This window comes from Muntiacus reevesi, chromosome 2 (genome assembly GCF_963930625.1).
Source record: "Muntiacus reevesi chromosome 2, mMunRee1.1, whole genome shotgun sequence".
In the NCBI taxonomy this organism is placed as follows: domain Eukaryota; kingdom Metazoa; phylum Chordata; class Mammalia; order Artiodactyla; family Cervidae; genus Muntiacus; species Muntiacus reevesi.
The window spans coordinates 267,267,125-267,288,782 of NC_089250.1; the positions used below are offsets into that span (position 1 = coordinate 267,267,125).

The following is a 21,658-nucleotide window of genomic DNA, read 5'->3' on the forward strand; positions in this document are numbered from 1 at the left end:
ATTCAATTCTGCTAAAACAAGAGGGGCAGAGTTCTCAAGCTTTGGGGTGAATTAATGGAAAAGCACTGGAGGACACTGGTAAATGTGATGAGACCATCTGGGTTTGCTAGTTATTGTTTATCAGCGTTTAGCTCCTGCCTCCTCACAAAGACATGGAGATGGGGTATTATCTTTATTTCTTTTTTTTTAAGTTTCGTCCAGCTTTTCATCCTGAAAAGAAGATACATATGTATATGCAAGCTACAAACTACCAAATGTATAATATTGGTGATTTTGCATGTAAGTTACATGTTTTAATATCAAATCCTTAACTTGATCACATATGTGCAAAATCCCTTTTGCTAGTCTGAGGTCACTTACTTATTCTTTTTTTTTTTAAGCCTGAAGGCTTATGTGATCTTAGTTCTCCAATCAGGGACTGAACCCAGGCCCTTGGCCTGGACCACCAGGGAATTCCTGATCCATGTTTGTTCTGAGGTTAGGAGGTAGGGTCACTATTCATTTTTTGTGCCCTACTGTACCCCCAGTGCCTGGAATAGCGTCTGGCACAGAATGGGTGCTCTGTAGGAGTTGCTGAATGAATGAATGGAACAGAAGGAGCCGGAAGGGCAGGACGGATGTTCGGTGGAGCAGGTTTGGGGAGAGACTGAGGGCCAAGGAGGAAGTGCCAACCCCAGTTGCCCAGGGCGGGATGATGGAAGAAGCAGGGATCAGCTGGACCAGCAGGGCAGACAGGAGGCAGAAGAATGGAGCAGCACTTGGGGCGTCCTGTTCGCCAGGACTTAAGCCTGTGCTCACGCACCTGCTCACGCACCTGCTCACCCACCTACTCACCGCCGTCACCCTGGAGCACCTTAGGGGGAGGGGGTCATGGGGATGCCCGGCTAGCACAGCTGGTTTGGCTGGTTCTGGCCTCTAGGCCGGGAAGAGCCCTAAGGAGGGGTGAGGATGCGGCTGGGAGGGCCCACCAGAAATCGCGGGGGAGGGGCAGGCAGCGCCTTTGTTCTTGGGCCCACCCCTGTGGACCCCAGACTCTCATACCCAACACCCCCACCCCAGAAGGCTCACTGGGCGCTGTCTGGCCCAGCCTCAGGGACTAGAAGTCTAACCTCTCTATCCCTCACCTCCTCCTCTCTCAGACCCAGGAGTCCCGGCTTCCCCACACGGCGTCACCACCAGGCTTAATCTCTCAGGATTCCCAGCATTCTGTACACGTGGGTCCCTTCTCGCCCCGTTTCTTCTTGTAAGACCAGACAGCCGGTAAGGATCCAGGTTCTCAGCCTTCCCTCCTTGCCCGGAGCATCCCTTGCCCAGGGCTCGGTCCAACTTCAGGGTCCCAGAGTCAGGGTCCCCCCCAAGCCGTCCACTTTTCCAGAGGCAACTCCAGGATCCCAGAGGCAGAGTTGTCCCCCAGCCGTCCTCTCTTCCAGAGGCAACTCCAGGATCCCAGAGTCAGGGTCCCCCCAGCCGTCCACTCTTCCAGAGGAGGCCAGGTGTGGCCCGGCCCTCGCCCAGCCCGCAGCCCAGCCCCCGCCCTGCTCCGGGAGGGACGCCTGCGTGAGTGTGTGGGGTGGAGCCGGGTCTACGGTATCGGCCCTGGGGCAGGCTCCTCCACCGGGATGGGGTAATCGGGGCGGGGAGTAGAGACGGAGGTTTCTGCAACGCAGCACACCCCGAGATGGATCCACTGATTAGAGGGCTGGGGGCGGGGAGCCGTGCCGGCTTTGAGGTGTCAGCTGCCTGCTCTCTTCCCAGTCCTCCCAGCCTGATTCTTCCGTTCCTCCGCCGAGGAGCCCTTGGTCGCCCTGGGGACAAGGACACCCCCCTGCCACCCATGACCCACTCCTTCCGCAGGTCCGGATGTCCCAGTTTCATCTCTGTCTGGGTCACAGGAACCCCAGCCCCCATCCCTTCCTCCCCCAAGACCCAGGATTCCGCGCCCCCTGCCCCTCTAGTGGCCAGCTTCCTCATCCCATTCAAAGTCCTTGTTCCCTGGCTCCAGGATTTGGGAGCCCTGCCCCCAGCCTCTGCTCTCTAGGGAACCCAGCCGGAGCTGGCCTGTCTTCGGCTCTCCCAGAATTCCCAGCAATTACTAACTTTTAATGGAAAGGTCGGGCTCTGGAGGTGACGATGGCCCCGATTCTGTGGAAATGTGACCTCGTGACCTAGTGACCTCCCTTTGCCCATGTCTGAGCTCCAGGAGCAAAGTGGTACATCCTGGGACTTCCTGGGGCCCCAGGGGGAGTCTGGAGAGAACCCAGAGAATTGGGGGTGTGCGTCGAGGACTGTAGGGGAGTGTGGCATGCTTGAGAGCTCCCCATCTCTGCCCTCAGCCCCAGGCGCGAAGACCACTTTTTGCTACACTTTCACATTCAGTCCCTGAGGTCAGAGGTGGAAGGGGGCCCCCTTCGGGTTCAGGGTGGTGTGTTCATCTTCTCAGGGGCTCACAGGGAGGAGGGCATGTCCTGACCAGACCAGCCCTACCTGGCATTGCTCCCTGCTGCCTTTAAGCCCCCAGGGCTGGGTGTGAGTTCCCATCCCAGGACCCAGGAGTGTGCGGTATCCCTGGAAGTCCCCTCTTAGGATAGGAAGAAATACCTCCCAGCTGTCTCCCCAGCCTCTATGCCTTTGCCAGACCCTCTCTCTGGTCGCTTTCCCCACTTAGGTCGCTCACCCGGTGTGTTTCCCCTACTGGGCAATCCCTGTCCCTGGGAAACCACCTCCTTCCTCCTCACGAGACTCAAAGCTACAAGCAGGATACCAAGTGGACTGAATGTCCCCCAGGCCAGCAGAATCAATTCAATGACTATGCTAGCTCTGCGTGTCATTTTATACTTTCCGGCAGCCACGTTCTTTTAGGAAAGAGAAAGGAATGAGATTAATATTAGAAATATGTTTCGTTTAATCTCATGTATCCAAAACATCATCATGTCAACGTATCATCAATACAGAAATTACCCATGAGATATTTTACATGTTTTATCTCAATTTTGATGCTCCATCTCCAAGGGTTAAGTGAGATACAGTCTTCCCAAAGTGTTAATGCTGCATTTAAGAGGAATGATGTTGCTTCTGTTTATTTATTTATTTATCTTTTGCTTCTGTTTTTTCAAGTTAAATTTCAGTTGATTAAAATGAAAGGAAATTGGAAATGTTCCTTTCCTCAGTCCCAGGCATCACATTTCTAGTGGCCGGCGGCTCCTGTGTTGGACAGCTCAGCTGTAAGGTGTGTCCACTTACCTGACACATTTGTGGACCCAGTGCCAGGTCCTGATCCAGGGGAGGCCTCCCTTGGTCTTAGTCAGATGAAGAGATGGATGGATGTTTGGAGGATGGATAGATAAGTGAATACGGACTAGAGAGAGGGATGGATGGAAGCTGGATGAATGGATAGATAGATGAATGGATGGAGGGTGGATGGTTGGATGGATGGATGGATGGATGAACAGACAGGTGGATGGATGGACAGGTGGATGGGCTGGCTGGATGGATAGGTGGCTGGATGAACAGATGAATCGATGGATGGACAATCAGATGGATGATTGTACAATCCTACTCCTCCCAGTGCCCACCCACCCCCAGCAGCTGGCACTGGGCTTCCCACTCTCTCCTCCCCAACCCCTTCCAAGTCTCTTCCCTGTTCCCAGATGCCGAACGGAGCCCCCAACTCCATTTCTGTTTGACCATTGATCTCCATTCCTGCCCCTCCCCTCCTGTCTCTGGGTAAGATGCTATTCTGGTGTCTTCTGATTCCTCCTGCCACCTCCATAGGAGGCTGGGCCCCTCACCCTCTATGACCAGGCCTTGCACCTCCCCATTCCCATGTTCTGAAGGGACTCAACCAACTCCTCCATGTAGCACTGCGACCCATCACCCATTCCCTATCATCTGTGACGTTTCACACACTCCATCCACAGCATTTATCAAACATCCTACCACATTCTAGGCGCTCCGCCAGGCACCTCTCTTGGGCTACAACGGGGGACAGACAGATAACCAGCCCTGTCTTCATGGGGTTGGCTGTCAGAGGAGGAGACAGTCAACAGACCAAAAAGTAAAACGCTGAGGCTGTCAGGTGGTGATGAGTGCTACTTGGAAAACAGAACAACAGGAAAAGTTGGGGTGGGGGAAGAGGTTGGTGGGCAAACTCTGAGGAGGTGAGACCCGGCAGACTTGGATAAAGGGAGGCGTTGAAGCTTCCAGGCGTCTGAGGAAGAGCATGTCAGACAGGGGAAGAGCAAGTGCAAGTGGGGTGGGAGCGTTTTCTACGTCCCTGGGACCCCTTGTGCAGCTGGTCCCTTGCCCACTCAGCCACAGCCTCCAGGCCTGCCTTCTCCCTTAAACACCTTCCTTGAAACTTTCATGGAGTCTTCCTGGATTTCCTGGTCCCCCAGGGCTGTGCCCCCAAGGTTTCCCCACCCGCAATGTCATTCAAGGATCGGGGCATCACCTTTCCCCTAGACTCTCCCTCTTTTCCGGAACTTGAGGCTTCTGGCTGGCATTCGTGCCCTTCCCCTCTGTGGGGGCCCTGGGGACAGGGTTCAGCAGAGGTTCCCATGGGAAGGGCAGGGCAAGGTTGTCACCTTTTCAGAGCTAAGAACAAAGGGTCATTGAAGGCAGAACAAAGGCCAGGCAGTCCAGGCCCAGGGGCCAAGCAGGATGTCTCACTCAACCCGCTACCATCGTGATGTGGGAAATCCACTCAGCCCCAGACCAGAAGAGAGTAGGCCCTCTCGATTTCCCTCCTCCCTTTGAGGGAGCCCTTTTCACAGATGGGAACATCAAGGTTGATGCTGAAAGTGGATGAGGCATGGGAATTCCCCGGCCGTCCAGTGGTTAGGACTCTGTGTTTCCACTGCTGAGGGCACAGGTTCAGTTCCTGGTCAGGGAACTAAAACCCTGCAAGCTGTAGGGCATGCCCACCCCACCCCCAGAAAAAGTGGCCAAGGCAGGGTTTGAACTCAGCTGAGGTGGCTCCGCATTTCACAGTATCCTAGAGATGGGCCTTTGAGCAGATAAACTAAGAGAGCGTGATGCCCCAGCACATGTGTCTTCTGCCTGTTTTCAGAATGAGGGTGTGCAATGCTGTGTGACCTTCGGCAAGTCACTCCACCTCTCTGAGCTCCCTGCTCTATCTATTTCTTGTCCCACATGCAAAACATGGGAGACTGTGATTGGTCAGTAAAGAGAGGGCTTTCCCCCCACCCCCTGCCCAGTTTTCAAGGCTTCATTGAGTTTGTTACCAAATTGCTTCTGTTTTATGTTTTTATTTTTTGGTCACGAGGCATGTGGGATCTTAGTTCCCTGACCAGGGCTGGAATCCGCACCCCCTGCATTGAAAGGGGAAGTCTTAACCACCGGAAGGCCAGGTAATTCCCAGTCGAGTTTTAAATTATGGCATTTTTGTATTTACTCACCCAACCAAAGTTTCTCTGGCTCATACTAGACAGATGAGAAGAAATTTCTAGAACGATACTGCAAAAGCGTTCATGGTGTTTGTCTCTGCGGGTTGAAGGAGGGTCCTGAGGATCCCTATTTTCTTTCTGGACTTAGTGGCTCAGATGATTTTCTTTTTTTTTTAAAGGTGCTTCTGTAAAAAGAAGTCATTTCTGGTGAGGAGACTGGGCATCTCAGTCAGACACCAAGTCTCTGAGGGGTCAGGAGACCAGTGGGTTTGGGAGGGAGACAGCAGAAGGGGGAACGTGGGCTTTGCGGAGCCTCCTGTGTGTCAGACACTTTAAGAAGCATTTGAGAAATGTCTCATGCGATCCTCACAACAGCCTGATGATATCACTTACAGGGCGGGTGGTGGGGGGCGCATGGGGGTGGGCACTGATGCCCACGGGGCTGATGAGCTGGGAGGTGTTGGAGCTGAGAGCCAGACCAGGAGCTCTGAGCTTCAGCTCCCCGCACCAGCCAGCTCTGGCCATCCTCTGTTGCATCCCAGTATCTGAGTCTCCCACTATCTCCAAGCCTCCGTGTCTCTCGGCTCCCCTCGGCTTCTCCCGCTTCTGTCTCTCTGCGTGTGTCTCTGCCTCTCCCCCTCGGTCTCTCCGTGTTTCTTGTCGTCTCTGACCCTGTCTCAGTGGCCTCTCTCTCCCATCGGTGCCCCTGCGGCCCTGGTCCCATCTCTGCCTGTTTCTATGCGTGCCCCTTGCAGATGTCAGCCTGCCAGGGCAGTTTCTGTCTGTCTGGTTCCCAGCGGCGTCCCAACCCTTCCAACAGCGCCTGGCAGGAGGCACTCAATAAATATTTCTTGAATGAATAAAGGCATGAAGGAATGAATGAACTCTCTGAGATAGGGCTAGCTCCTTGAGCAGACGAGCAAGCTGAGGTTCTGTAGGGTCACAGGCATGCCCCGAGCCACCAGCAGAGGGTTCCGGTGTGGCATTGTCTGTGACCCCCCAGACTCTGTCCCCATCCACTGGCACGGTGCCCAGGAGATGCCCGTCACCCCTCCTCTCCACCCTCAGAAGGGTGGCTCCCTCCTGGCCTCTCCCCGCTGTTGGAGGCGTGGGTAGCAGCTGGGAGAACCGGCTGGATGTGGCCCCTCCCCTTGGGCGTGGAGGTAGGCACCTGGCGGTCCCCGGGTGGCAGACGCCACCGCTGCACACACCTGGTCCCCGTGCCGTCTGCTCCCAGCGCGTCCTCCTCTCCCCAGCCTCGCCCGCCTGCCATGGGTGAGCCTGCCGAGCCCGGGAACCAGGCCGAGTGGGAACCCTATGAGAAAAACATCTCGGCGATCAGGTGAGGCCCAGACCCGCGGGCAGTGCGCGGGGAGCCCCCTGGAGGAGGTGGCCTGCGGGGAAGAGCCAGGGGCCTCTGCAGAGGAGGCCCAGGGCTCCCAGAACCTCCGAACCGGCTGGGCTGGGGCTGGCGTGACCGCCCCGGGGTGCAGGTCCCTCCTGCGAGGGGGTTCGAGGGCCCAGGTGGTGCTGAGCCACCTGTTGAGATGCTTGGGGTGTCCTGTCCCTCTCGGGGCCTCAGGTGCCCTGTGTGTCAAGTGTAGGACCAGAGGAGAGCGGGGGCTGGGTGCGCCGTCGTTGCCAGGGAAACAGGAGGGCCTGTTGTCCCCGCCTTCCTCCCAGACATCTCCCCCCTGGAAGCCCTTCACGTGGGGGTGCTTTCCCTCCAGGGGGCTCTGCTCTGTTTGGGGGAGGATAGGAGATTAGGGGTGAGCCGGGCTTGGATACAGATACAGCTGAGTCCCCGAGTCCGAGGCTGTGTCCTGAGGGACCCGGGGGCCCAGAGGAGGGGCCTCTGACTCCTCCTGGGGGTGCTTAGGTCAGAGCTCTCAGCACTTTGGAAGCCTGACTCCTGTGTTCCCAGGCATGACTCAGACACTTTATGGTCCTCCACTTTCCAGATGGGGAGACTGAGGCTGAGAGGGAAACTAATGGGACCACGATTATTACGCAGCCAGAAGCGAACTGAGTCCCATCCATCTAACCCTCTCCTCAAGGGCCTCGTGATACCCCCACAGCTCCATTTCTCAGAGAGAAAGTGAGGCTCAGAGAGGGCAGGCAGCCTGCCCAAGATCACACAGCGAGCTGTTTAGATGATCCCACCCCTCGATATCTTGCACTCTGCCAGGCAAGTCTCTCCTGGCCTCCGGAGCCCCTCCAGCCACCCCTGGCTGTACTGTTTCAGGTTCTTCCCCTCCCCTCCTTCACCCTTGTGCCCCCATTTTCCCCAAACTCCAGAGGCTGGAGTGGTTGAGTCCCGATATCTGTGTGACATGGACAAGCCTCATGACATTTCTGGACCTGTCGGACTGAGAGTGGCCACCGGGCAGTGTCCAGCTCTGTTTGAGGAAACCTCCAGCATTCTCTCTTCTGCATTCATTTCTCTGGGTTCCCTGGGTTCTGCGGTTTCTCCTTCTTGAGATAAATAGGTTCCGCTTCTGGGTTCTCATATCTGGAAGACTTTCCTCCCACCAGGCTCTGGCAGCCCCCTCTGCTTTGCTCCCACGCAGCCAGTTGATCATACAATCCTCAGCCTTTTCTCAGTGAGTGAACTTGACCTAGTCATTTGTCCTCTCCCAGCCTCAGTTTCCTCATCTGTGAAATGGGGGTACATAACCCTCACCTATGATGCACTTACAGACCTGAATTCTGCAACTCCTTGGGAAGTGGCCTTAGGATTGAAAATCTTCTTTTCCACGAGCATCTGGAATCCCCTGGACCAGAAGAATGCTTCTCATGAGGGCCCTCACCATCCTTTTTGGACCTCCCGCTGCAGACCCCTCAGACACACAACATCCCCAGCGTTGGGTGGGAACTCAGTGGCTCGCCCACAACTACCTGCCTCCCAGGCTGTCTTCTCAGGGTTGGCCCCCATCAGTCCCCAGGCCAGACACCACGCCCCGCCATCATCCTTCTTTCCTTCCTCTCCCTCCCACATCCTGTCACTCCCCAGCCCTGCTCTCCTGTTCCCTGACTCTCTCCATTTGCATGGCCCCAGCTCTGACCTCATCTGCCCCTCGAGCCTCACCCTGGCCTCCCTGCCTTCTAGTCTTTCCCAGAACTGCCCCTCCACTCTTCCCAATCCCAAGGCCCCCCAGGGCCCGGCACCCTGGCCTCTCCAGGTCAGTCCCCACCCTCACTTGCACTCTGTCTACCCCAGCATTTCAAATTCCCTGCTTATACCTCACTCTTCCCTGCCCCAGTGCCTTTGCATATATGGTTTCCTCTGCAGAGATTCCTAGAGATCTCTACACCTACCCGCTGACCATAGCCCCAGCTCAAGTGCCTTTCTTAAATCCCTAACACCCACAGCAATGGTTTCCAAAAGCTTTATGAGACACAGATTCCTTTGTCCAGGAGAAATCTTATGTCCAAGCCAAAATATGTAATAGAGATCAAAATGCAGCTGCTCTGGCTTAAAATGGGGGAGTGAGGTTGGGGTCCCGCCGCTGCCCATGCTCCTTCTGTGAGAGTGCCTCTCCACACACACCTCTCCCCCAGCTCCATCCTCCACCTTCCTAGCTGCCTGGGCCTCACCTGACAGCTTCCACATTCTGTCAGATCCAGATCTCATACCTTCAGGCCTTTGCTCCTGGAATGACCTCACTCCTTCACCTGGCAAAATCCTCACCCAATGTAAGACTCTTGGCCCCCATAGGTAGGTTTCCTGATCATACTTCTTGCTTCAAACACGTGCCATGGTACTCAAAGGTGGACCCGTCCAGAGACAGGGACAGAGTTGGGACCACCTCTGCCGTCCTCTGCTGGGGCCGGTGGGCCTGAAAATGATGTCAACAAATGAATGGAGGAGAGACGAGGCAAGCTTGGAGCTGGTGCTGGCAGGATGACTCAGGGTTGGAGGACAGGTGGGGGCGGGGCATGCAGGGGAGGAGACTGGAGAAAAAGGACAGTGGCTGTTGGAGGTTGAAAGACATGAATGACTTTCAAGGTCAAGGGCTAGAAGCGACTCCCAGGAACTGACTACAGCCCACTTCCATTTTTAAGCTTCCCGCTCTCCCAAGCCAGGAAAGCTATGCCATGTATCATTTTTTTGAATACAGGCATAACCATTGACTGGGACTTTCCTGGCGGTTCGCTGGTTAAGGTTCTTCGCTTCTAAGTCAAGGGATGTGGGTTCAATCCCTGATTGGGGAGCTAAGATTTCACATGCTGCACAGTGCGACCAAAAACCCAAACAAACAAACAAAAACACACAGTATTTTCTTTAATCTAATTAAAAAAAAAAAAGACTGGTAAGGATTTAATTTAGGATGGTTGAAGGGGGAGGCCAATGGTACAGGGAGGAGCCCAGAGGCATACTGCTTGGAATGTTCCAGTGGCTCAGGTGATAAAGAATCTGCCTGCAATGCAGGAGACCCAGGTTCGATCCCTGGGTCAGGAAGATCCCCTGGAGAAGGAAATGGCAACCCACTCCAGTATTCTTGCCTGGAGAATCCCATGGGCAGAGGAGCCTGGTAGGCTATAGTCCGTGGGGTCGCAGAGAGTCAGACATGACTGAGTACCACATACATACACATTACAAATTATGGTTTAGAAATGTTATATGTTTTCCACGGAGACTTGTAGGTATCCAGCGGACTAGAAAGGGCTCATAAGTGCAAAACTAAAATTTTAAGAGGAAGAAGTTAGAAGCAAGAGGTAAGCAAAACCCAGGCAGTTATGCTGTTTCAGGAGGCAGAGATGATGCAGAGACAAGCCCAGAGGATGGTAATCCCTAGAGAATCTTTTTAATATCACTTTGTTGAGTATCTTCCACCCATTATCTCATTTAATCCCCAACAACCGGTTGAGATTAAGCCATGTGAATGGTTAACTATGATCATTCTATTTATGATGAAGGTCACTGAGGCCCAGAGAGGTTGAGTGACTTGTCCAGGGTCACACAGCTGTCAAGCAAGATGTAGTCAGGACGTGAACCGGGACAGCCTGATTCTGTCACACCCTGAAAGGAGTGGACAGTTTCAAAAGGAATTTGGGAATAAGCAAGATGAGGAAGCAGGTGGATCCTCGAGTCAGACCTGCCCAGACGGGAGGCTTAGTAGGTACAGTGTACTCGCTGCTGCGTTTCCTGGAAAATGCTGTGCGCTGGGCTGCACCTTGACCAGCCCTTTCCCAAGAAGGTCAAGGCCGGAAGCCTCCTGGGCGTTTGGATCTGTGCTTGCTGCACCCCTCCCCTCCCCTCCTTCCTCTGATCTTAGAGAACCCCAAGCAAGGTCCTTTCAGATCTCACCCTCTGAGGTCACCAACCCAGGTTTTACAGCCCTGGCTCCTCCTTCCTTGGGGAGGGCCAAGCTACTAGGATGATTTTAGGACTTCAGCCCTGCCAGTCACCAAGCTGCTTTTCCTAAGGGGAAGGGGGCCGTTAAAACTAAAGGCAACAAACAGGGAAATTTCCCTGGTGGTCCAGTGGTTGAGACTCTGTGCTTCCACTGCAGGGGGCAGGGGTTCAGTCCCTGGTCTCTGGAACTAAGATCCCGCATGCTATACAGTGCAACTCCCCCCTCCAAAAAAAATTTTTTTTAGGGCAGTAAACACGTAATCAAACCTTGAACTTGTTGCCTGGGTGGAATTTGGGCAGGCAGAGAGGATGTGGGGTTCTGGACCTCCATGAATAAATCAGATGCCCTGAGAAGAACTAGAGACAGATGCTCACAGCCCCTAGCTCCTACCTTCCCTTCTCCCCACCACCCACTGCAGAAGACGCAGGCTGGGAGAGGGGAGGGAAGGATGTGTTTCGGTCTCCACTTGCTCTCTAGAGGCCAAGAAGGGGGCAGTGGGAGGCATGCCTGCATCCCACCTGTGGCTGCGGTCATTTGTGGGGATCAGGAAGTGGGAGCATCCAGGCCCCACTTGGAAAGATCAGAGGAGCCCAGTTTGCCAAAGGTAGGCTCTGAGGGAGGCAGAGTGGGCCCTGGTGGACCATCAGTGGCATCAAACGCCAAGACAAGAAGGGAGACCCTGAGGACTTCCCTGGTGGTCCAGTGACTAAGACTCCCAATGCAGGGGGCCTGGGTTCGATCCCTGATCAGGGAACTCGAGCCCACATGCTGCAACTGAGTTTGCATGCTGCAGCTAAAGCTTCTGCGTGCCACAACTAAGACCCAGCGCAGCCAAACAAACCCCACAACAGGCCCTTGTCTCGCTGGGAGGCCTGAATCAAAGGGCCTCATAGAGGTGTGGCCAACTACTCATGGGGGTACCTGGACCAGTGCCCCTGACTCTGCCCTCGCAGACAAGAATGCCTGTGTCAGGAGTCACGCAGCCCACAGGAAGGCAGTCCTGAGTTCAAATCCGGCCCCTGTCACCCGCCAGATGGAACCCACTGGGCACACAGGATCTTCCTGGAAGTTCTGCATCCATGAAATGGGTGATGTCTTGGGACAGGCCAGACTCGCCGTTCTCTGCTGAGTCAGGGATCACGGGGTTTTCCTTCCTCCTTCTTGGATTCCCGTGACTACTTCTGAGCCAGGAGACCGGGTGCCAAAAAGGGTGGGGACGGGGTGAAATATGGTAATAATTATGACCTTCCCAAGAACTGGCCACACGCCAGGCTTGTGCTCAGAGCTTTGTCTGGGTGAACTTTTCCCATTTTCACAACAGCCCTGTGAGGGTGGTGGTGTCAGGGTTCCCATTTTACAGATGGGAAAACTGAGGCCCCAGAGAGGACTCAGACATCTGGGATTTGTTCCAGAGATGTTGCTCTTTATCTCCATGCTAGAAAAAGAGATCAGAGGGGGGCCTTGAACTAGACGGAGGGGCTACCCCTCTGTGGCCAGCAACTTAGGAGTGAGGCTGGTCCAACTCAAATAGGGTCAATGAGTCTGTGGTCTGACCACCATCCAGACCAACACTGCTCATAGATACATAACCCAAGCTCCCTTGGTAAACCTTTTCTTAGTCCTACCAAAAAAAAAAAAAAAAGTAAAAGAAACAGATGAAATTAACTTTAAGTATGTGTGCTGTGTGTGTCGCTTCAGTTGTGTCCAGCTCTTTGTGACCCCATGGATTGTAGCGTTCCAGGATCCTCTATCCGTGGAATTCTCCAGGCAAGAATACTGGAGTGGGTTGCCATGCTTTCCTCCAGGGAATCTTTGCGACCCAGGGATCAAACCCTTATCTCTTATGTCTCCTGCCCTGGCAGGAGAGTTCTTTACCACTAGCACCACCTGGGAAACCTAATTTTAAGTATATATTTTGTTTAACCCAATATCCCTGAAATATTATTAACCTTTATGCTAAAGGCACAGCACATGCAGAGTTCCAGTGGTGTGGTGGAGCATGAAGTGTGTAGGGAACAAATTGAACTTGGTGCTGGGAGCAGAACAACCCTGGCTGTGCTGGTGTGGGAACCCAGAGGAAGGGGGGCAGCGCAGGTCAACGAGCCCACAAAGAATCTGCTGGGCTTCGAAGGACAGAGCCAGGGATGCAGTACGAAGAACGCTGAGATTTTGAAGAGAGTAATCCACAGATAGAGCTAGATTGTCCTCTATCACCATCATCAGAGAAATAAATCAAAGAGTCCTTGAAAAGTATGTATAGATTTTAAATGTGCAAGGAGAGCCAAGGGAAGAAAAAGAGGAACAAGGAGGAAGAATTGACCTTATCAGATTTCAAAACCTATAGTTACTACAATCCAAAGAGTTTGATGCCCTAGCAATTCCGATGCTACTAAATAAGTAGCCCAAGAGAAATGAGAATGTGGGTTCCACACGAAGGCAAAGGATGGTCCCAGTGGGTTTATGGGCACTAGCCGAAGCTGGAAACAGCCATGAACAGGAGAAGGGGACAACATGCCGTAATCTATTCACTCCATCAAATTCTATTCTGCCATAAAAAGGATCAAACTCTATACGTAATGTACACTTATGTTTATACAAGGATGCATGTCAAAGAGTATTATGTTAAGCAAAGTCGGATGCCAGTGTGTTGACTTTTCACATCAGGTGGCCAAAGTATTACAGTTTCAGCTTCAGCATGAGTCCTTCCAATCATTGGAAAAGATCCTGATGCTGGGAAAGATTGAAGGCAAAAGCAGAGGCAGGCAGCAGAGGAAGAGATGGTTAGATAGCATGACTGACTCCATGGACCTGGATTTGAGCAAACTCCGGGAGACAGTGAAGGACAGGGAAGCCTGGCATGCTGCAGTCCATGGGTTCGCAAAGAGTTGGACACGACAGAATAACTGCAACAAAAGAGAGATGCCAGAGTACTTTCTATAAGTTGTTGGCTCTAGAAGGTCCAAGACAACCCGAGTCAATTTATGATGGAAAAACTCAGAACACTGGTGCCCTCGAGGCAGGGGCTAACTGGGAAGAGGAAATTTTCTGGGGTGATGAACTATTCTGTATCTTGATAACAGAACTTTCTTGGTGGTCTAGTGGTTAAGACTGTGCTTGCAATGCAGGGCGTGTGGGTTCAATCTCTGGTCAGGGAACTAAGATCCCACTCACTATACTACACGGCATGGCCAAAAAAATTTTTTTAAAGTGTATTGTGATAGAGATTTAGACTACTTAGAGGTAGTATGCATTTGTCAAAACTCACTTAAAATGAAGAGGTTTCGAGAAACAAAGTCATTTGTTTCTAAGTAGGGGAATTGCCTCTGATATTTATTTTCCTCTCTATTATTTTTGTATCTTCCAAATGTCCTATACGTTATTTTTCATGAGCAGAAAAATAATGATTCCAAAACTTTAGGTGATAGTAATTTCCATATATCATTAAAATCATTGAAAACATGAAAAACCAAATTAGGAGTTTTCCTCAGCAGGAAAATAATGTCTAAAAGGTGGAAATGGGATGTCTGTCTTGCAGCTATGAAAAATGTTTTTTATTGAATGAATGATTCTTTAAATTCTGTAATTTTCAAAACTTCCACACACAGTTTCATAAAATCCCATAATAACTCTTTTCAGTTTAGTTCAGTCAGTTCAGTTCAATTACTCAGTCATGTCCGACTCCTTGCGATCCCATGAACCGCAGCACGCCAGGTCCCCCTGTCCATCACCAACTCCCTGAGTTCACCCAAATCCATGTCCATCGAGTCGGTGATGCCATCCAGCCATCTCATCCTCTGTCGTCCCCTTCTCCTCCTGCCCTCAATCTTTCCCAGCATCAGGGTCTTTTCTAATGAGTCAGCTCTTCACATCAGGTGGCCAAAGTATTGGAGTTCCAGCTTCAACATCAGTCCTTCCAATGAACACCCAGGACTGATCTCCTTTTAGGATGGACTGGTTGGCTCTCCCTGCAGTCCAAGGGACTCTCAAGAGTCTTCTCCAACACCACAGTTCAAAAGCATCAATTCTTCAGCACTCAGCTTTCTTTATAGTCCAACTCTCACATCCATACATGACCACTGGAAAACCATAGCCTTGACTAGACGGACCTTTGTTGGCAAAGTAATGTCTCTGCTTTTTAATATGCTGTCTAGGTTGGTCATAACTTTCCTTCCCCGGAGTAAGCATCTTTTGATTTCATGGCTGATAACTCTTTTATAATTTTTTTTAAAATTTTACTTTATCTTATTTTTTATTGAAGTGCAGTTGCTTTGCAGTGTTGTGGTACTTCCTACTGTAAGCAGAGCGAGTCAGCCCTATGTGTGCATACACCCCCCTTTTCTGGATTTCCTTCCCGCTTAGGTCACCACAGAGCTCCGAGTGGCGACCCTGGCGCTATGCAGCAGGTTCTCATTAGTTATCTGTTGTATACATAGCAGGGTAGACACGTCACTCTCAACCAATAACCTTTAAAAAAATTCCCTGCCCCTGTGTTGCCGCTCCCTTCTTGTCTCTCCCCACTGCGGACCGCTATTTTGTTATCTGTGCCCACGAGTCTGCTCTTTCTGTTTCACTCACTAATTAGTTGTATTTTTGAGATTCCACATGTAAGTGATATCTACAGTATTTGTCTTTCTCTGTCGGACTCATTCCACTCAACATAATGCCCTCCAGGTCCAGTCATGTTGCCATTTTGGCAAAATTTTCCTTCTTTTTTATGGCCGAGCAGTATTCCATATATAAATACCATATATGTATATTCCATATATAAATACCATATATATATATATTCCATATATATATCACATCTTCTCTATCCATTCATCCATGTATAAATACCATATATGTATATCCCATATATAAGGACCATATATATATATTCCATATATATATCTCACATCTTCTATATCCATTCATCTGTTGATGGACACTTTATACCTCAGTAATTGTAAATAATGGTCTGGCAGCTGTTTTTAAAAAGGAGAGGGCTACAGATTTGAAATGACTGCCTTAATAAAATGTCAGCCAGATGCAGACTAAGGTGTAAGGTCTGATATCGATATTGTTTAGAAGAAGGACAAAGGGCAGCAGAGAAGAAATCTCATTGCCCACACCGTGAACAGGATGGCATGTACTTCTGTAAGGATGGTTAGGTTTCGCATCAAGCTGGTAATATAGGGGTCCCTTGAAGCTGGCATGGCAGCATTGGGGGAGGCCATTAACTTATGAACAAACCCAGAGGATAATAAATACATATAACTTATTAATAAACCCAGATGATCAATAGATACAGAGAAACGATCTAAAAATTAATTTTTCTAATTAGATTTTCTTTTAAAAAAAAAAAAGGGAAAAGATGCCTGTGCTATATCCAGACAGTCTAGGGGATTTAAACTCCGCTCCCCCGCCCCCGGCCTCTCCCCCATCCCCACCCACCCACTGAAGTTCATTTCAAGCTCATATTTCACCCCAGGCGCGCTCTCTTGGTCACGTGATGCCAGGTATGGGCTCTGCCATCCTCCACCCCTGACTCCCAAGTCTCTGGAGACATCTCGCTGATCCCACCAGCCACGGGGCAGAGGGCAAGTCACAGCTGCCACGCTCACAACTCAGAATTCAAGACGTGCAGAAAGACATAAAACGGAAAATTCTAGTTCCCCCAGCCACCTCAGACCCATCCCCCAAATAACCACTTTTAATGCTATACAGCCAGAAGATTTCTAAGTGCGTATCTTGTCTTTACTTATTTATTTGTTATTGTTTATTTTAAAATTTTTATTTATTTGTTTATGGCTGCTGGATCCTAGTTCCCCAAAGAGGGATCGAACCCATGACCCCTGCAATGGAAGAGTGGAGTCTTAACCACCGGACCATCCTGAAAGTCCCACTTATTTTTTAAACATAATTAAGACACTTTTATTTCTGGCTCTGCCCCTCGTATTTTCACCCTCTGCAATATCTCAGACATCTTCCCAAATAAATGCCATCTCCTTACTCATCCAGCCTTTTATTATGAAAATTTCAAGAGTTATAAAAACTTTGAAGGACTCATCCGTGGCACACCTGCTCTATATCCACTACCCCTACAATTTTATTATACTTGTTTTTTCATATATCTGTGCATCCTTCTATCCATCCAACAATTCTTATTGGTGATGCATTTCCAAGGAGTAAACTGCAGACGTAGAAACACTTCACCTTAACCATTCCAGGCTGCATATTATGAAAGAGACTTCAATACTTGTTTGCGGGCTTTTTGAAAATAGATGATGTTTATATACAGTACACTGCACAAATCTATTAAGGATGCCATTTTGAGAAATACATGTGCAGCCCAAATCCCTCCCAAAACATAAACGCCTCCTTTCCAGTGGCAGGATTCCAACGTTTGCCGGCCAGTGATTTATTCACCCAGTTCTGATGTATTTAACCTGTTCTCTTGTTGTTCAGAGAACATGTTTATACCTCTTATAAACAATATTGCAGTTAGTACTTTGGTACCTACAACACCACCTCACTTCCTCAAGGGCACCCATCTCATAAATTTCTGGAAGTCACATCCATTTGTGCCTCCAACAAATATAATGGAGTGCCGCCTGCCTGATGCTGGTTCTTGGAGGTGGGACCCGGGAGACGCACAATTTCTGTTTCCTTGTAGCTCCACTACTAGACAAAGAAAATAGTAACTAAGTATTAAAAGGGCTGTGAAAGAAGGAGACAGGATGCCACGGGGTGAAAAAGCACATCAACCAGGTGGCTTGTATAAGACAAATGTTGCCGAATGATCTCCCAAAGAGGTTACTCTGATCCCATCTCCCAGGCTGCCTGCCGCAGCCCACAGCAGCAGGGGGGAAGAGCCGGCTTCTCTGAGCTCTGGCCAAGGCGTGAGTCATCCCACAGAGGTGGAGGTGGCCGGAGGAGACGGGGGCGCGTGCCCCAGATGGGCTCCAAGCGGAGGAATTTCGGGAGGGGAAAGAGAGAGAACAGTCCAGGCAAAGGAGGGCGGCTGCCACTGCGCAGGGCGTCCTGGGACTGAGGCGCACTGGAGGAGCCTTGGCACCGCTCTCCCCAGACAGGCAGGCGAGTTGACCGCAGGCACCCGCTGTGAGTCAGCAGCACCGCGCTGCGGAAAGGCGGAAATACGCCCCTTGCAGCCGCACCGCGTGCTTGGAAGCGCGGGAGTCGGGGGCGGAGGGGGTGGGAGAGTTCCCCTCCCGCCAGCCTCCAGAGTCCCAGTAGCCTGCCCTCTCCCCCTTCCTTTGCACCCAGGATTCCCTCTGGTACCCACACACGGCTCTCCCCTCGCCTCCTGCAGGTCAGCTCAAAAGTCACCTCCTCCCAGAGACCACCCCCTCCCTCTCGCCGCCACTCCATCGATCTCAAATTACAAACCCTTCCAACCCCAGATGCCTCCTTCCCCCCAGCGGCTTCATTTTTTCCCCCATCACCATCCCATACACTACATTTAAAACATTGGGTTCATTTTATTGTTCATTCAAATGTAAACTCCACTAGGGTTTTTGCTTTGTTTTTTTCATTTCTTGTCAGTTGCACTCGCTTTTGTATCCCCCCAGCACACACCAGGGACTCAAACCTGTGGGCTGAATGAACGACTTTGCCTCATCGCAGGCAAAAGGCCTAAAGCTCCCTACATGGGGAGCGCTCTTTGGATATCAGACTGGGAGGTAGGTGCCTGGGAAAGAGGCCCCTGGGCTCTGCCCGCATCCCTGCCCATTCTTCAAGTGAGACCAGAGAGGGTTTGAGAGTGACTTCAGGTCACAGAGCAGACCCAAGGCAGGCCTGCAAGGTAGGCAGGAGTTGCGTTGCTGCAAAACCCTGTCTTGCCAAGAGGGATGCTGGCCAAGAGGATGTCTTGTTACAATAATGGCTAGTGGGAGTTAAGTATTTATATAATGAGGCTTGTTTTTTTTTAATCAATCAGTAAAATTGATTTTTGTGTGTGGGGGAGTGTATAGCTCTATGAATTTTAACTCTTATATAGATTTGTGTAACCATCACCACAATGAGGGTACAAACCCACATCATCACCCCTTTGTAGCGATCCCTCCCTCCCCCGTCCCTAGCTGCCCTCTTCCCTTCCACTACCAAACTCCCACCCCACAGCTACTCATCTATGCCCTGTCCAAATACCTTTGAACAAATATTTATTTGGATTCACTGGGTCTTAGTTGCGGCATGCAGAATCTTCTATTATCATTGCAGCTTGCAGATTTTCTATTCTTTTTTTTTTTTAGTTGCAGTACATGGAATCTTTAGTTGCAGCATGTGGGATCTAGTTTCGACCAGGGATCAAACCCAGGCCCCCCTGCACCGGGAGCGTAGAGTCTTAGTCACTGGACCACCGGGGAAGCCGCCATAGACTTTTGTCCAAAATGACACATTCGTTTCTTGTTGCCACAAACTGAGTGGCTTAAAGCAATATGAATTTGTACTCATCCATTTCTGAAGGTCAGAAGTCTGGGCTAAAATCACAGTGTCAGCAGGGGGCGTTCCTCCCTTTCCTTCTGTCCCTTTTCCAGTTCCCAGAGGCAACCTGCGTCTCTTTCCTGGTGGCCCTTCCCTCCATCTTCAAAGCCAGGTGCTTAGCCGCCTCCAATCTCTTTCCTCTCTGGATCTCTGCTTCTGCTATTACATCTTCTGTCTCCGATTCTAACCCTCCTTCCTCCCTCTTAGAAGTGCCCCTGTAATTTGGGGCACACTAAATTCTCTCCCCATTTCAAAGTCCTTAACCACAGTGGTCCAGTGGTTAAGACTCCACAATGTCAGTGCAGGGGATGCAGATTCGATCCTTGGTGGGGGAACTAAGATCCCATGTGCCACGTGGCCCAATCAAAAGATTTAAAGCACACACACACACACACACTTTAAAAATTCTTAGCATAATCCCAGCTGCAAAATTCCTTTTGTGGAGCAATGGAACACACTTGCAAGTTCCGGAGACTGGAACATGGACCTCTTTGGGGGCCATCATTCAGCCCAGCACAGGCGTATAGATGGAAATATACAAATGATGACCTCCTTAGACTGGCCTCCTTCACTTAGCCCAATGCCTTTGAGAACCATCTGTGTGTGGTGGGTGTCAAAGGTTTGTTTCTCGTCATTGCTGAGTGGTATCTCATGGTGTGCATGTACCACTGTTTATCCACTCACCTGCTGAAGGACATTTGGATTCTTCCCTGTTTAGGGAGATTATGAATAGGGCAGCTATAAACACTCGAGTACTCATGTTGATGTGAACATAAGTTTTTGTTTCTCTTGGGTGAATTCCCAGGAGAGGGAGAAACTCTGCTTTAAAATCTTTGCTTATATTAACGTATTTCATGGAAGTCTATTAACATACAATTATCGTTGCTGTTAAAGTTGCTAAGTCGTCCGACTCTTTGCGACCCCCACGGACTGTAGCCCGCCAGGTTCCTCTGCCCACGGAATTCTCCAGGCAGGAATACTGGAGTGGGTTGCTATGCCCTCCTCCAGGGGATCTTCCCCACCCAGGGATGGAACCCACGTCTCCTGCAGTTCCTGTGTTGGCTGGCAGATTCTTTACCAAGGAGCCACCTGGGAAGCCCTAGTATACAATATAATACTAATAATGGTCACATACACCTATGAGTTAAATGGTCCTGTGACCAAGGGGAAGGAGGTGGACACAGACTTAGGTTATGTGCGTTGCCTGAGGTCAGATCTGTGTCTTCCTGACCGCCCCCACCCTCGAGCCCCTACGGCCTGTGCCCAGGATGAGGACACCTGAATGATGCCTGGGGAGGGGTTACCCCCACAGCAAGGGGCGGTTCAGGGTGCAAACTGCAGGGCCACACTGCCTGGGTTCAAACCCCAGCTCCGCCCTCTGCAGCTGTGTGATATCAGCCTAGTGATGTTGCCTCTCTGAGCCTCTACTTCCTCATTTGTAACTCGGGGATGGCAATGTCAGGTGGCCTCCTAGGGTTTTTGAGGGGATAAACGAATTAAGGCTCATAATGGAGTGAGGAGTGTCAGGTCAGGGAGCACTAGGAGCGCTATTTTTATTTCTTCAACACATATTTACTTATTTGGCTGCACCCAGGTCTTAGTTGCAGCATGTGGGATCTAGTTCCCTGACCAAGGGTCAAACCCGGGCCCCCTGCATTAGGAGTACAGTCTTAGCCACTGGACCACCAGGGAAGTCCCTGCAACAAAAATACTTGATGGATGGCATCCAAGTTCGGATATACTTCTCCTCCACCAGGCTGTGTAGGGCCTTGAGCTCTGTGCCAATCGGAGATGAACAGCAATGAGAGATTGGAGGCCGAGAGACTGGGGAGGAGGCTGGGCTTAGGATCCGAGGGTAAGGAGGCGAGCTGAACTGGCCCGGGGTGGTGGGGGCTGAGCGCAAGAGCCAGGGCCTGAGGGGCTGGGAGGTCGGGGGTGGCAGGAAGGAAGGTCACCAGGTTGGGCCATTTGAAGTCTTGTGTCCCGAGGTCTCCCTAGCAGGGCAGGCCAGGCCTTATATTTCTTTTTTTTTTTTAACTTTTATTTATTTTATTTTATTTATTTGACTGTGCTGGGTCTTTGTTTTGGCATGTGGGATCTAGTTCCCTGATCAGGGATCGAACCTGGGGCCCCCTGCGTTGGGAGTGTGGAGTCTTAGCCACCGGACCCCGAGGGAAGTCCCAGGCCAGGCCCCTTTGAGGAGGCTAACTACGACCTTGGCCCACTGCCCATCACGTGAGCTGTCTGCTGTGCCTCCTGCTGCAGGCCTCTGCCCCCAGCCCAGTTGTCATCTTCATTCCTTGGCTCCAGCCCAGCGATCACTGCGTGCCACCAGGCCCTGGAGCTGAACTGGAAACCAACTGGGCTCAGAACCCAGGGAGAGGCAAGGTCACCCTGGGGCCAGATTTA

General features: G+C 51.1%; 1 protein-coding gene across 1 annotated transcript in view; it reads left to right on the top strand.

Moving 5' to 3' along the window:
* Window positions 1-6,621: 6,621 nt before the first annotated feature.
* The window catches only part of SULT2B1 (sulfotransferase family 2B member 1), a 32,912-nt gene continuing 17,875 nt past the window's right edge, over window positions 6,622-21,658 (top strand). Inside the window, exon 1 of the mRNA XM_065920700.1 lies at window positions 6,622-6,747. Coding sequence (XP_065776772.1) covers window positions 6,677-6,747 — 71 coding nt within the window. The 5' untranslated portion in view covers window positions 6,622-6,676. The remainder of the gene's footprint in view (window positions 6,748-21,658) is intronic.